Genomic DNA, 14,714 nt, shown 5'->3' on the forward strand with positions numbered 1-14,714 from the left:
TTAGGTTACCAAACCTCAAGCTAAACATGTACCAAACTTTAAGCTAAGCTATCATATCAAACATAGCCTCAACCATTACCATATATACAAATAACCATAAGTTCACTTGAAAACCAAAATATCATCAAACTATAAACAACCTCAAACAAATGACCTCCTAGGTACATGTCATTACAAAATAAAACATCACAACACTTGAGCCCGGGATTGTTGTTGGATGTTGAGTCGACAATAAGATGAAGGTACCTAACCTGTGCATGGGAAACAAACCGCACGCTGAGTTTAACTTAATAGTATTTCTATAATCCAAACAATTTAGACTTGATATAAGTAATTAAGGTCCGTTTGTTTACATGTAAAAGGTTTTACGAAAAATGTTTTTTGTATTTTCCTGTGTTTGTTTCATAGAAAATAGCTTGGTCAACAGAAAATAACTTACAGGTCAATGTAAAATAAGCCATTTTTTCCTGTAAAATGACTTACCCTTTTGAAAAGCGTAAGTCATTTTCGGAAAAGAGTATAAAATTAATTTAAATCAAGCTTAATATTATTATATTGATAATAAATTTTATTTTTATTTTTAAAATATTTAAAATTATTAAAATATTATATTTTCAATATTATTAAACATACATAATTATTTATTTATATTTAGTCATATAATAAATATAATTTATTATCTTAATAAATTATTTAATATTTCAATTTTGTTTTAATATTATATTTGAAAATAATAATTTTAAATAATATTATTCACATATTATTGAAAATATTTAATATTAATATTTTAATAATAAATATTTATTACAATTATAAATTTATTAATACTAAATATTTTTTAGTATAAAGGTTAAAATATGTCATAAGTCTATGTACACTTTCTGATTTGCAATTTAGTCTTTGTACTTTTATTTTAATCTTTTACTTTTCAAATTTGAAAATCAAGTCCAATTGTTGACTTCGTTAAATTTTTTTGTCAATTTTGTTGATGTCATATTGTTAAACAAAAATATTCACTTGGTAGTCATGTAATTAAAAATGACGTTGTAATGAACTCGAGTTTAATATAATATTTTTAATATATGCAAAAACAATGTAAAATATAAAATTATAGATAAAAATAAATTCAATTAGACAATGAAAAAATAAGAAAATCTCCAATGTATGTTTGTTTCATTGAAAATAACTTTTATGAAATATTTTAAGAAACCTACCAAACAACAGAAAATATTTTACACGGATTCATCTAAACACCAGAAAATATTAGCTTTTCTAGAAAAGTAAATCATTTTTTAGAAATCATTTTTCGGAAGTCATTTTCAATGGAACAAACGGAGCCTTAAATGTAAGAATGCAACAAGTAATGTTATGAATATATGTTTGAAATCAATAATATAAATTTGCTCATTCTTTATTCACATCCACTAGATTCCACATGTTTTGGTACATGGCAATGACATTTGCATATTTCAACACATGCAATGACATGATTCATCTCTTTGATCAATACTTGAATTCATTTTAAAATTCACATCTCATTTCATCGTTTCATTTCTCATCTCATATTCATTTTTCATCTTTATCGTCTCAATATCAACACATAAATTTATTATTTAATTTCCCTTATTAACACTACTTGGACTCAGACTTGAACTCGGAAGGATACACAAATCCAACCAACACACCAGTTTGGCACCTAGTACCTCATCGAATAAATTTGAAGTAATAACTACGCCGAATGCTATATAAGTTGATACCCAGTGTCTCATCAGTTAAACCGAAGTAAATTGGCACTCAATGCCTTATTGACTGAATGTCGAAGAAATCCCTGAACTCTTCCTATTCTATTGCATGCCATCTATATTCAACTTAGCCCGAAACAGTTAATAGGGTTTTATTTCACTTTTCAATACATCTAATGGCCCAAACTCATATATATACATTATCACATATATCCAATTCAATATTCACATAAGCAACACATTTCATAATATGCAAAATTAGTCCATTCCAATTAACTATGGATTCAATTCAACCTAAAGTACAAGAGTACTAACCTCACATGCTTACCATACATAACAACTCAATATGCAAGAGTTTATAACTAAATTCGGATTATAGAAACACAAGCCGTATATTCTGAGTTACTCGATGTCGACCTTGTCTTTTACCCTTCTTACTCAAGGATTCCGAAATAACGTTTGCTACGGAATAAAATAATTACAATTAATTAATAACATACCACTCAATTCACAAAAAAATCAATTTTTCTACTATATTTTGTTTAATCCTCAATTTAGTTCCTGAACCGAGACTAATTTAAACTCAAATTTTTATATATATTTCACTACAAGATAAATTTAGCTCCCTATTTTTAATTCTACCCATTAATTTCAAAATTTTCTCAATTTAGTCCATATTGCTCAAAATTAATAATTTACTCCATAATTTATTCCTTTTCCACTTCTAACTTAAAAATCTACCAATAAAATCCTTAAAGCTTAAATTAATCAACAATGGTAACATCATCAATCTTGAACAATGCTAAAAATTACAATATGGGTCGGGTAGCTTTAAGTAACGAGATTCCGAAAACATAAAAATTACAAAAAAAGACTAAATTGCACTAATCAATTTAGATTTGAACTCTAAACCCCCTAGAGTTGTTCTTTTTCTTTTCTTTCTTTCTTTCCTTTTCTTTCTTTGTAATTTGCATTCAATCATCTCTTTCTACCTTCTTTATTAAATCTTTTATTATGATTATTATAATATATGTAAATGCCCAAATTTGCCCGGGCCCATAAAAAATAAACCAAAAATTAAATAAATAAGTCCAAATATCAGGTCCATTTATAATAGTCATCAGTACAAATTACATTCAAGCCCAAATTTAACCCTAGCCCATAGCCTAGAAAACCTAAACTATTTTTAGCAAAAAGAAGAGGCAGAAAACCCTAGCCGCCGCTCCTCCACGTGCTTGTCAGCGCGTCCACCGCCCGAGGTCTGCCTCCTTTGCACCAAAATGGCAAAAAGCCGGAGTCTCCGCCTCCGTTGACCTTGCAAACACCTGCAAGCAAAGCAAAAAAGGAGGACAGAGACAGAACAGAAATAGTAACAAAATTGAAACGAAGCAGTAGCAACAAACAGTAGATATTGGCTATAAAAGCCATGGCCGGATTGTAACATTTTTGGACACGTAATATTAATCAAAAAAGAAAAACTTCAACAGTTATTCAAATAAAAAAAATACATAAAGAATAGAAAGCAATCTCTCAAAACTGGTCTTTTTTTTAATGTTATTTTTATTTTTATTTTTTAAAAGGAAAGAATACAAAAAAAAAAAGGGTTGAAGTCTCATCTGTCAATCCGTCTACTGCTACCGTGAGTGGCCGAGGCTATCACCTCCGATGAAAGGTGACATCTTGTAGGCTCGGAGATTTGAAAAGCAAAAAAAAAAAATCCTCTTTTTTCTCTCAAGCCCTTTGTGAGACGGCGACAATGCCGCCAATAACAAGCAAAGTTGTCACCAATAACTGGCGGCCGTCACGATGGTCGATTTTTGAAGCCATTTCCGGAGCCTAGAGAGGGGAAAGGAGGTTGAGAGAGTTTTTTTGTTTTTATTTTTTAGAATGGGAAGAGAATGAATTTTTTTTAAAAAAACTGACTTTTATAAACCCATTAAATGGCATCGTTTAATGCTAGCCACAATAGCCCTAAAACGACGTTGTTTTACCCCTAGGATCCACATGCCGACTCGACCCGTTCAGAGGATCCTCGCTTTTTGGACGGATGGGTTATTTGCGCATTAGGCCCTTCCGCTTTTGTAGCCCATTGCAATTTAGTCTTTTTTGTCTTTTTTTTTTAGTTTAGCCCTATAATTTTATTTTTATTTCATTTTAACCCCTTCAGGGAATGACGCCATTTTAAGGAAAGGGGATAATTCCCCAATCAGTCCCTCCTATTTCGTGTGTGCCCTATTTTAGCCTGTATTTCTCCCGTTCTTTTTTTATTTATCCGCAATTTATCCCTCTTATTTTACTTAAATGTCAATTTAGCCTTATTTATTTACTTTGGATTCTTCCTAAATTATTTATTTTTATGAATGCTTTTTTTATTTTAGTCCATTTGTTATTTATTTTATTTGTTCTTTTAATTTCATTTAAGTTATGATTAACCCTTTTTACTTTAATCCTTCTATTTATTTATTTACTTATTTACTTGATTATACATTCATCATTCCTTTATTTTACTCATTTGCTTGTTCATTTACTTATTTTATATATATATATATATATATATATATATATATATATTATTCATATACAATTTATTTTAATTCTTGTATTCATTTATTTATTGTTCTTTCATTTCTTTCAAACTTTTATTTTTCTTTCATTGATTATTTATTTATAACTTTATTATTATCATCATTTTATCATCTGTTATTATTATTTTATTATTATTTATTCATTTGTCTATTTATTAGCCCTTTTATGTATATATTTTTAAAAATTAGGTTATTTATGTTTTTTACTACATATACTATTCTTCTTATTATTATTGTTATTTATATTAATATTATGATAGCTATTATTATAATTATTGTTATTATTATTATTAAATTTTTTTCATTTATTCATTCTATCATCATAGTCGATTATCATCATTTACTAGCATAATATTTTCGTCCTATTGATTTATTCACTTGTTACTAGTTATTTATATTATGCCAATACTTGTGCTAGATGTTACATTCAAACATACTTGTCCGTTTTGCACCATACCCGAATAAATTAAAATTTAAGTGTTACGTTACTTTTGCACAATGTATAAAAGAAAATTTTGAAGTAATATGGCAATGTTCGATATTTGGAGATTCGAGAAGTCGTGCCCTAACTTACAGGGTTTCAATTTTCTCGTTGAACCTAGATGACCGAATCTCCTTTTAAAATACGCGAGATTTAAATAAAAATAATAAAAGGCAAACTTATTATCAAGAATAAGAGGTGTCGTGTCCTAACTTACGGGATGTGACATTTTGTTACTTCGAGATAGAGAGGCGTTTTGTACATTTTAATTTATTCGAGTAATTTTAATTGAAATTAACATTAATACAAAGAAGGATCGTATTTTTTTTAAAATTATTTTCAAGTTTTCAACTTTCAACACTAAGACGCGAATTAATCAATTAGGTACCAATTTTGGGCGTCACGAGGGTGCTAGTCCTTCCACGTGCGTAACCGACTCCCGAACCTGTTTCCTGAACTTCGTAGACCAAAAAATTTCGTTTTAATAAATCAAACTATTTCTTAAAGCGATCAAATTACGAGGTGACCCGATCACACCTCATAAAAAAAGGATTGGTGGCGACTCCCGTTCGTTTTCATTTTTTTAAAATACAAAGTCGACCTTTCAAAAAAATGGTTTCTACAGCTTGGCGACTCCACTAGGGACAAAATAAGAGAGTCAAGCCACAAGTTGATTATTTCTTGTCTTTTTGCCGAAAATTGAGAATTTGGTTTAAACTTACGATCCTTTCATTGCATTTCATTTTTATGGTCTGCATCATTTCGATATGTTTGCTTTATTGTTTTGAGTCTTTTAATATATCTCTGTATATTACATCGCATAATTGGTCGATTTTACCCTTTTTAGTGAGAGTGAGAAACTATTCCTTCGTGAGGTCTTCACCTCCGTATAGGATAGTGGATCACTTTCGGGATGCATCCGTACCTATGTCTTCGTGAGATTTTCATCTCCGTATAGCCATAGGGAAATGTATTCCTCTGAACTGAACTCGATCCGTATGAGCCTATAATGGGTGAGGAAAGGAATCTGCCAGTTCAGGTACCCTTACTTTAGAACCGAACATCATATAATGAGCCCTAAAAGCTTACTCTAGGTAGAAACACACCAAACCCTAGTGGTCACTCGAATAGGCGCTCTATCTATTATTTATTGTTTGCTTTAAATTCTAGCTTGGTATGCAATGTACTGACTTGTTTTATTTTGTTTTGACTGTGATTGCATGACATTTTCATCATAAAAAAGGGCATTGATTCACGTTCAGTTGCTAAATAGAGAGCTTATCATGGAAAATGGGTTTCTTGATAAAGTGGAAAACAACACAGTCGTGCGAATATTGTCCGAGAAAAGGAAACAAAAGAAATGTGACAGCCTGTGAGAGGGGCAGGTCAGAGATATGGACCACGTTATGAGTGAAGCTTTGGCTGACCCCAGCTGTTCAAAGTCTAAAATCCGAATCGGAGTTGGATCAGGGTTGAGAATTAATTTTATTTCTTGTGAAAGTTAAGGTTTTGAGTGTGAAAGCAAGGTTGTATATGTATCTGTTTTATGTAAAGAAACTTGTTTTCTAGTAAAGTTGTTCTAATGGAATTGAACTAGAATCAACGCCTTTTTGCGTGCATCTTTTCCATTCACTAACATTACATTTCATTGCATGAAATCCAAAAGTGCGTTGAGTTCAGAACTCTAGTACAGAGCCTGATGGATAACAAAGAGCTAGAATTATTTGAAAATATCGAGGGTTTGAAGAGGGAACTAAAAAAACCTATCAAGAATCTGTCCTTACATCCCCGAAAGTATTTTGAACAACTAGACCGTGGAGAAAATCCCTGTGGTTTTTAGGACCATTTCAGAGTAATATTCAGAACACACCTATTGCTCTGAGCTTAGGAGTAATAGGAATCCTTTTGTGAAAAAGGCATATGTACATTATTTTTATTTCAATAAAAACAATGCATCTTTGTGTCCCACTTGGAAAATATTCTTTTATTTTTTTCATTTAATTCATTCTCATACCATACAAATAGCTATCCTTAAATTTATTTGTTCTTTAGGTCTTCCTTCTTTCCTATAACAGGTCTTCAGATATCAATGATATGAGTGACGCTGTTACTGACTCAAAATATCATTTTAAGCACGATATGTGTTTAGAGGAACCTCAAGACTTTGAAGGTGATCGAGATTGTAACCTATCTCCTGATTCGTTAAGGATGATAGAACAAGAGGAGAAACAGATCCTACCTCACAAAGAGGCAGTAGAAATTATGAGCTTAGGAGGTGATCAAGAAAAGAAATAAGTGGAGATCAGAGCTTGTATCATCGCGGAGACAAAGCGAAACATCATTGAGTTACTCTAAGAGTTACTCCAAGAATTCAAAGACGTCTTCGCATGGTTGTATCAAAGCATGCCTGGTCTAAGTACCGATATTGTGGTATACTGGCTTCCCATAAAAGAAGAATGTGAGCCGGTTCAACAAAACTTCAAAGGATGAAGTTCGATGTCCTGTTAAATTAAAAGAAAAGGTCAAGAAGCAATTTGACATTGATCTCCTACAAGTGGTTAGATACTCAGAATGGGTAGCCAATATCGTCCCCGTCCCTAAAAAAGGATGGAAAAGTACGAATGTGTGTGGACTACAGGGATTTAAAAAAAGTCAGCCCAAAAGACAATTTCCCGTTGCCTCACATTGACACATTAGTAAACAACATGGCAGGTTACTCATTGTTCTCCTTCATGGTATGAGGGTTGTCAGAAAACTTTTAACAAGTTAAATATTACCTGTCCAATGCCCCAATGCTGATGCCTTTTAGCCTAGATAAGCAGCTGATACTGTACTTGGCAGTATTTGGGAATTTTATGGGATGCGTGCTTGGTCAACATGATGAGTCAAGAAGGAAAGAAAGGGCGATATACTACCTCAGTAAGAAATTCACTAAAGGTAAGATAAGATATTCATCAATCGAGAAGTTGTGTTGTGCCTTGATTTAGACAACCCAAAAACTGAGACAGTACATGTTGGCTAATCTAAAAAATGGACCCTTTGAAGTACATGATAGAATCGACCGCCCTGAATAAAAGAATGACTCGATGGTAAATTCTGCTTTCTGAATTTGATATAGTCTATGTGAACCAGAAGGCAGTAAAAGGAAGTGCAATAGCAGATTTTCTAGCCAGAATACGAGCCTCTACACTTCGATTTCCCAAACGAAGATTTGATGTATGTTGCAATCACTGAAGAAGACTCTCAAGAAGGTCATTCTTGAAAGCTAAACTTTGACAGAGCTTCAAATGCAATGGGTAACGAAATTGGGGAAGTCATGGTATCTTCTAAATGGAGATCATTATCCTTTTACTAGTAAATTAGATTTTGATTGCACGAACAATATGGCAGAATATGAAGTATGCATCATGGGTATCCGTGCAGCCATAGAAAGTAAGATCAAAGTGCTAGAGGTGTATTGATGGTCACTAAACTAACTAAAAACTCGACTAAGGCAAGTGCGCCTATCGAACAGTAGTATAGTTATGGTGAGACCGGAAATATCATATCTACGAAGACTAAAAGTACTAGTAATTACTATCTTTTTATTATCTAGCCTAACAATTAAGAGACTTTTTAATCTTAAACTAATTATCTAATTAACTAAGATTGCGAAAGAGATTAAAGTTGAAAAATACTTTTGGAAAAAAACAATGGAGAAGACAATACCCGAGGAAGAATTCACCTAGACTTCACTTATTACCTCTGAATTAGATGATTTATTCACTTGACTTAATCTGTAGGATTCCCTGATTGATGTTAATATCTCTCTCAAACTAAAAACAACTGACTCTAGGTTGATTAATCGAAATCTCTTTCTAATTAAAACCCCTATTATCGTATTAACTCGATCTATGGATTCCTTTATTAGATTTGACTCTAAGGCAGTAGATTTATGTCATCCTATCTCTAGGATTGCATGCAACTCTGCTTAATTATGAACGATCTACTCTTAAACAGGGACTTTTATTCCACTGAATAAGCACATCAAAAACCAGAATTAATATCTTGGAATATTAAAGTAAGGGTTAAATCTCACAATTAAGAATAAGAACAAGTATTTATCATATAATTTAAAGAGTAATAAGATTCGTCTTAGGTTTCATCTCTCTTAGGTATTTAGGGAGTTTAGTTCATAATAATGGAAAACATCTCAAAAATTGGAAAACAACAAAACATAAAGAAACCCAAAGAACTTCTAGGAAATTGGATGGAAATCTTCAGTCTAGATGTAGATCCTCCTTCTGAGCTGATCCCGATGGCTATTCTCGAGTATTTTCTGCCTTTTATTCTCCGTGTCCCCCCTCTAATCCTCTTCTAGGGTGTTTATATAGACTTTGGAATGCTTTAAAACCCTCAAAATTAGCCTTTTTCGATTAGAATTGGACTTGGGCTCGACAGGGACATTGCCGTGTGCCATGCCCGTGTGAGGGTCTTGAGGCTGTGTGCAATTCTGACTTTGTTTTTAGTCGACATGGCCATGACACACGGGAATGTGGTTTACCCGTGTGGAAGTGCCTGAGCTGTGTGAAACACTGAATTAGGCCCATTTTGTCTATTTTTGGCCCATTTCTTTCCCTTTTTGCCTTCCTATGCTTGCCTAAGTATAAAACATGAACTTAAAGGATTAGGAGCATCGAATTCAATGAAACCAAGGAAAAATCATCCATAAATATGCCAAGCATGGGGTAAAAATGTGTATATATTATGGTTTATCATGTATGGGGATTCTGAACAAAAAATCATAATAGCATCAAGTAAAAAAAGACTCGTTGATTAGATATTTTGTAGCGTATAGTTGGAAGAACCGATACGTCCATAATTGTTGTAATCGGTCTACTGAATAACAAATTGGCGTGACTAATTGAGTGAGTGGTTAGATCTATCAAGGGAAATAGTGGTCGGGTTTAAACGATCTATACTGTTGAGACCGTTGATTCAAGTTGGGTCTTTCTAATTCGCAAGGCAACCAATGAGTTAAATTGTCTATGCGTGTTTTAGGGTTGTTCGTTCGGTTAGGGTTAGTTGTCGAGCATTTTCACAGTTAATTTACACACGGAAGGCTGGTGGCTAGAGGCGTTTCCTCGATCACTATAACCAACTTATCAATTATTTTAAGAATGCTATTAGTAGGTTTAAATTGATGATACAAGTAGCAAAAAAAAAAAATGATGATATCACTGGTGATTATTGTTAAAGTTATGACATTGATATTTTTACTGTTACTCAATAACATAATGAAAGCATATGAAAAATTCAATCAATCATATTCAATTAATAATAAATATTTTATATTTTTATATAAAAAGTTCACTTTAAAGATAGAAAATAAATGAATTATCAATTTCAAATGAAATTATAGAAATACTAAAATCATAGTTAAAATTGTAGGTAGTGATCCAAATTTAGTGATGGTTGTTAGAAGTTACTCTCTATTTTTATAAAGGAAAGAAACTATTTTAGTCATTTATTTAAAAATTATTTCTTAAATTTTAAATTTATATTTTATCAAATCATTTAAAAATAAATGAAAAAGTTTAAAATTATTTAATTTTACGGATATGACATATACCTAAATTATCACATAAATAACTTTAAAAATTTAGATAACTTTAAAAATTTAATTAAATATTAATATGTCAACATGACAATAACTGTGTACGTAATATAACAAAATTAAAAAAACAAATTTCTATATTTCACCCCACAATATATTTTATTATCAAATATCAATTCCACCACAAGAAACAACACTCATGAACTCTTCATCTAATTCAAGAGCTTTCATTGAAGATGGTGGAAGGCAAATTTCCAAGTCAACACTTCCACCACCTTCACGTCCTGGATACGACGAAACTTTCCCATCAAACTTATGGGCATATCCGCTTCGAAGCATCAATGCTTTCCCTAACCCAAACTCATTTTCATACATGTTGAACCTCGGCGAGCTTCCAAACATCACACTTTGTGGGTCAAAAAGCTGAGCAATCTGGTAAATGAAGGGTGAATCAAGCCAACCATTGACGAAACCACGCACTTGTTTATCTGTATGGTTAACCACAGCTTGGTGTAGTTTCCTAGCAGCCCAACCGAGATTATTGTCGAGCAGTTCACCGGCTGTGGTCACTGCTCTAACAGATTGAATTGAGTTTCCAAAGTAATCTAGGGGTAAAGCTGGTTCTAGCCTTGACCTATTGTTTATAGCTAACCTACAACCAGTGACTGTTTCGTTTGGGAAACGACGTGCCTTTGTTATAGATCGCCATACAAATGCAGATAAAGATTGAAAGGAGGAGATTTTGGTGGTGTTGGATTCTGTGTTAGCCCTTTCTTTGAGCTTTGCAATGGATTTTGCTGAGAAATGGAACATTCTCTCTAAAAGCTCGGGTGCTTCAAATCTAGTGATGAACTCATCTTGGTTGGTGAAAGGAAGGTTAAGTAATGGACCATGACCCTCTGGAAACCACTTCTCTAGCACTGGCGGACGTGAGATTTTCATTTTAGTATCTCCTTGAGCTTGAAATATTTCGGATAATGTGTTGAAGAAATGCCAAAAGGTAGCTCCATCACCAAGAACATGGTTCATTGAACAACCTATGAACACCCCATCTACCAGTTCGGTGACCTGAATCGATAACAAAGGTGTGGTGTGACCATCATAGTTGATTGCTCGATCATGATCGAAGAACGATTGAACAACCAACGGAACATATGTAGGTGAAACAATGTCGGACACAGATAAACCAACAGCTGCATGTATAAATTTGGCTCCTGGGCTGTTATTACAATCCACAAACACGAAATGAGACTTTGGGTTTTCTTCTATTCTCGTTACGAGCCGACCTGATAAGGGATAGAAATGAACGAGGGCAATGGAAAGGGAATGCTTGAGCCGGTCCAAGACATTGTTGATCAAGTTTTCTTCACAACTATTCTCTGGTTTGGTATAGAGAAGACCCTTTTGGATGTACTGTACAGACAACATAACAAGATCCCATGTTGTCAAATAGTAAGGCTGTTTTGATTGATCAGAAACATGTTGTGGTGTAACATAACATTCTGAGATGATTCGAACTGTTGATTGTTCCATTTCTTTTATTGGGTTGCTAGAGAGGAAGAGGGTAAAGTATATTTTGATTGGATTAGCAGGGTCGTTGAATATTGATGCAATGTTGTGTTTATATATATACATGTATAGGTTGCTCAAATGGAAGAGATAAAAATCTATTTTGCTTGGTCTACTTTTGATTCACACCTTGGCTTTATTTGGTTGTTGAATTGCTAGGAATCGAGTCAAATATTTTAGCAATATTGTTTATATTATATAATTTGCGTATTATATGCATGATTGAACCAATTAAATTATTATTTTTTATGTTGAACTGATAAAAAAAGAAGAAGAAAAAATTCAAAATCTTTTGTCTAAAGAAAACAATAGTTTATACACAAATAAATTATATTCCATTTTTTTCTTGCTAAATTATCAAAATAGATATTTTTATTTGTTTCAAGTTACATTTTAATAATTTATATTTAAAATTTGATATTTTAATCATTTTATTATTTTTCTGCTACTAAAGGTCATAATAGTTAAAATGAGTTTTACATGCCGACATGAATATTTAACTATTGCATTTTAAACATTCATGTTCGCATGTAAAACTCATTTTAACTGCTACGTCGGACTGTTGTTTAGGAGGTAATAAATCTTAACGGCAGAGTGACCATTTCGTAACAAAATGATAACATAAATAATTAAAACATAATATTTCAAACATAAATAATTAAAATATAACTTGAAACAACCAAAAATCTTTATTTTTTTTGATTAAATATTGATTTTATTTATTGAAAAACATTTGGAAAGCATGCATGACATAGAGCTCCAACCTACCTTGAAAATCTGACAAATTAAAATAATAAATGAATGCTTTGGGAAGAAACCACTAACGTTCTTGTATAGAGAAACTTAACAACTAAAGAGACAAAAATTCTACCTACTAAAAGATTAGAAAACTTACCGGCCTACTATTATCTTTTCAAAAGCCGTCCCTTTAGGGGAAAATCTTCTCCTTTTTGTTTCCTTCTTGGTTTTAATAATACGCTTAATCAATATATTTTTATTATTTATTTTAATTAATTTTTTAAAAAAGTTATTTAATTTGACTTTTAATTGTTCATTTTTTATGTTTAGAGGTGAGCGTCCGGTCAAATTGAGTCGAATCAAATAAAAGAAATTCGTGTTAATCGAGTTAATGAGTTTTATTTTATTATCTTAATTCGATTTGAAATTTTTTTGAATCGAGTCAAGTGAAATGAAATTTGAATTGAATTGAATTGAGGAAATTGTTCGAGTTAAATTAAAAAATTAAACATTAAATTTTTGAAATTTTTATATTTTTAAAAATATAAATTTTGAATTTTATAAATATTTTAAAATCTAAAAATTATTTTGACTTATTTTGTATTTTTGTTGTGAGAGAGAGACCAATTTGCTCATTTTCAAACTTGATAAAGACCAAAAAGGTATTTACATCAATCTGTTATTCGAATTGTAAAATTCAATACATGTATTTTTTATTTGATTTTAGGCTTATTTTTTTATCTGATTTTTGAATCATGAGATTCGAAACTATATTCAATATCTATATATTGATATTCATTATTTCTCTAGTTTAGGAGATAGACTCAACCATCTCACTAAGTCATAATAGCATCAAATGAATTAGGATCCGTTGATTCGATGTTATGCGACGTGCAGTTGGAAGAATTGATATGATCTGTAATTATTGTAATCAATTTACCAAAGAATAAGTTGATGTGACTAATTGAATGAATGGTTAGATCTATCAAAGGAAATAGTAATCAAATTTAAATGCTTTGCGCAGTTGGGATTGTTGATTCGAGCCGGTGTTATTACCAAATAACAAGTTGATGTGACTAATTGAGTGGTGTCATTATCGTTTTGTTGTAACTTGAATTTTTTTCTTCAAAAATTCGATACTTTAATAATCCATCATATTTTAGACTCTTCATACTTATCGGTGCTAATAATCTCCAATTATTGAATTTTATTTTTATGATAAAATCTTAATTTTAATTGATATATAATTGTAACACTCATTAAATGATAATCGATTTAAAATAATATATGTTATTAATAATTAATATACTCTATTGTGTAATTCAAACCAATAAAAATTTTATTATACAACAAAAAATATTATTGATATGATTTTATATATTATTTTAACTATATAATTCAAATGAGTAAAACTTTTATTATTTTTAAAAAATATTTATTTAAATTCATTTTATTAATTAAATGAATATTACAAAATATTCTCGTTGATTTAAAAATTCTTTCGAACTCGTGCTTATATATATATATATTATAGATATATACACTTTTAAATATTTAATATAAGATACAAATTAAAATATAGGTAAACTACTAAAATAGTCACTCAAATTTTAATATGTTTTTATGCTGGTCATTGGTTTTTTTTTTTTGTTCATTAGTCACTCCCATCAAGTCAATTTTAATTATAGTCACTCCGTCATTAAAATGTACTTAGTCACCAAACAGAATGTTGTTGTGATTTGGTATAATAAAAGTTTTAATCCTAAATGTTTATTCATTTTTTAATTTAGCCCTAATTTTAAAAACTTTAACAAATTTAACTCTTAATATTTATACATTTGAAAAATTAAAAAAATATATAAATATTAAAAAAAATTGACGATGATATCAAAGAAAATTGACAACAAATCTTCAGTGAAACTGGAAACGCCTCTACCACCTTGAATCAAAACTTTCACTTACCTAATTTGAGTTATTATTGATTACATTGGAGTCGGTCGCAT

General features: G+C 31.0%; 1 protein-coding gene across 1 annotated transcript; it reads right to left on the minus strand.

Annotated features, from left to right (window-relative positions):
* Window positions 1-10,448: 10,448 nt before the first annotated feature.
* Window positions 10,449-12,015, minus strand: LOC108484871 (uncharacterized acetyltransferase At3g50280-like). The gene has a single exon (XM_017788760.2). It carries the CDS (start codon window positions 11,935-11,937, stop codon window positions 10,570-10,572), a length of 1,368 nt encoding a protein of 455 aa, XP_017644249.1. The 5' UTR covers window positions 11,938-12,015; the 3' UTR covers window positions 10,449-10,569.
* Between the last annotated feature and the right edge of the window lie 2,699 nt (window positions 12,016-14,714).

The sequence above is a fragment of the Gossypium arboreum genome, chromosome 6 (assembly GCF_025698485.1).
Source record: "Gossypium arboreum isolate Shixiya-1 chromosome 6, ASM2569848v2, whole genome shotgun sequence".
NCBI lineage: Eukaryota > Viridiplantae > Streptophyta > Magnoliopsida > Malvales > Malvaceae > Gossypium > Gossypium arboreum.

Bases quoted from the DNA above. Each gene is read 5' to 3' on its own strand.
- LOC108484871 (XM_017788760.2), bottom strand. From the start codon at position 11,937: ATGGAACAATCAACAGTTCGAATCATCTCAGAATGTTATGTTACACCA.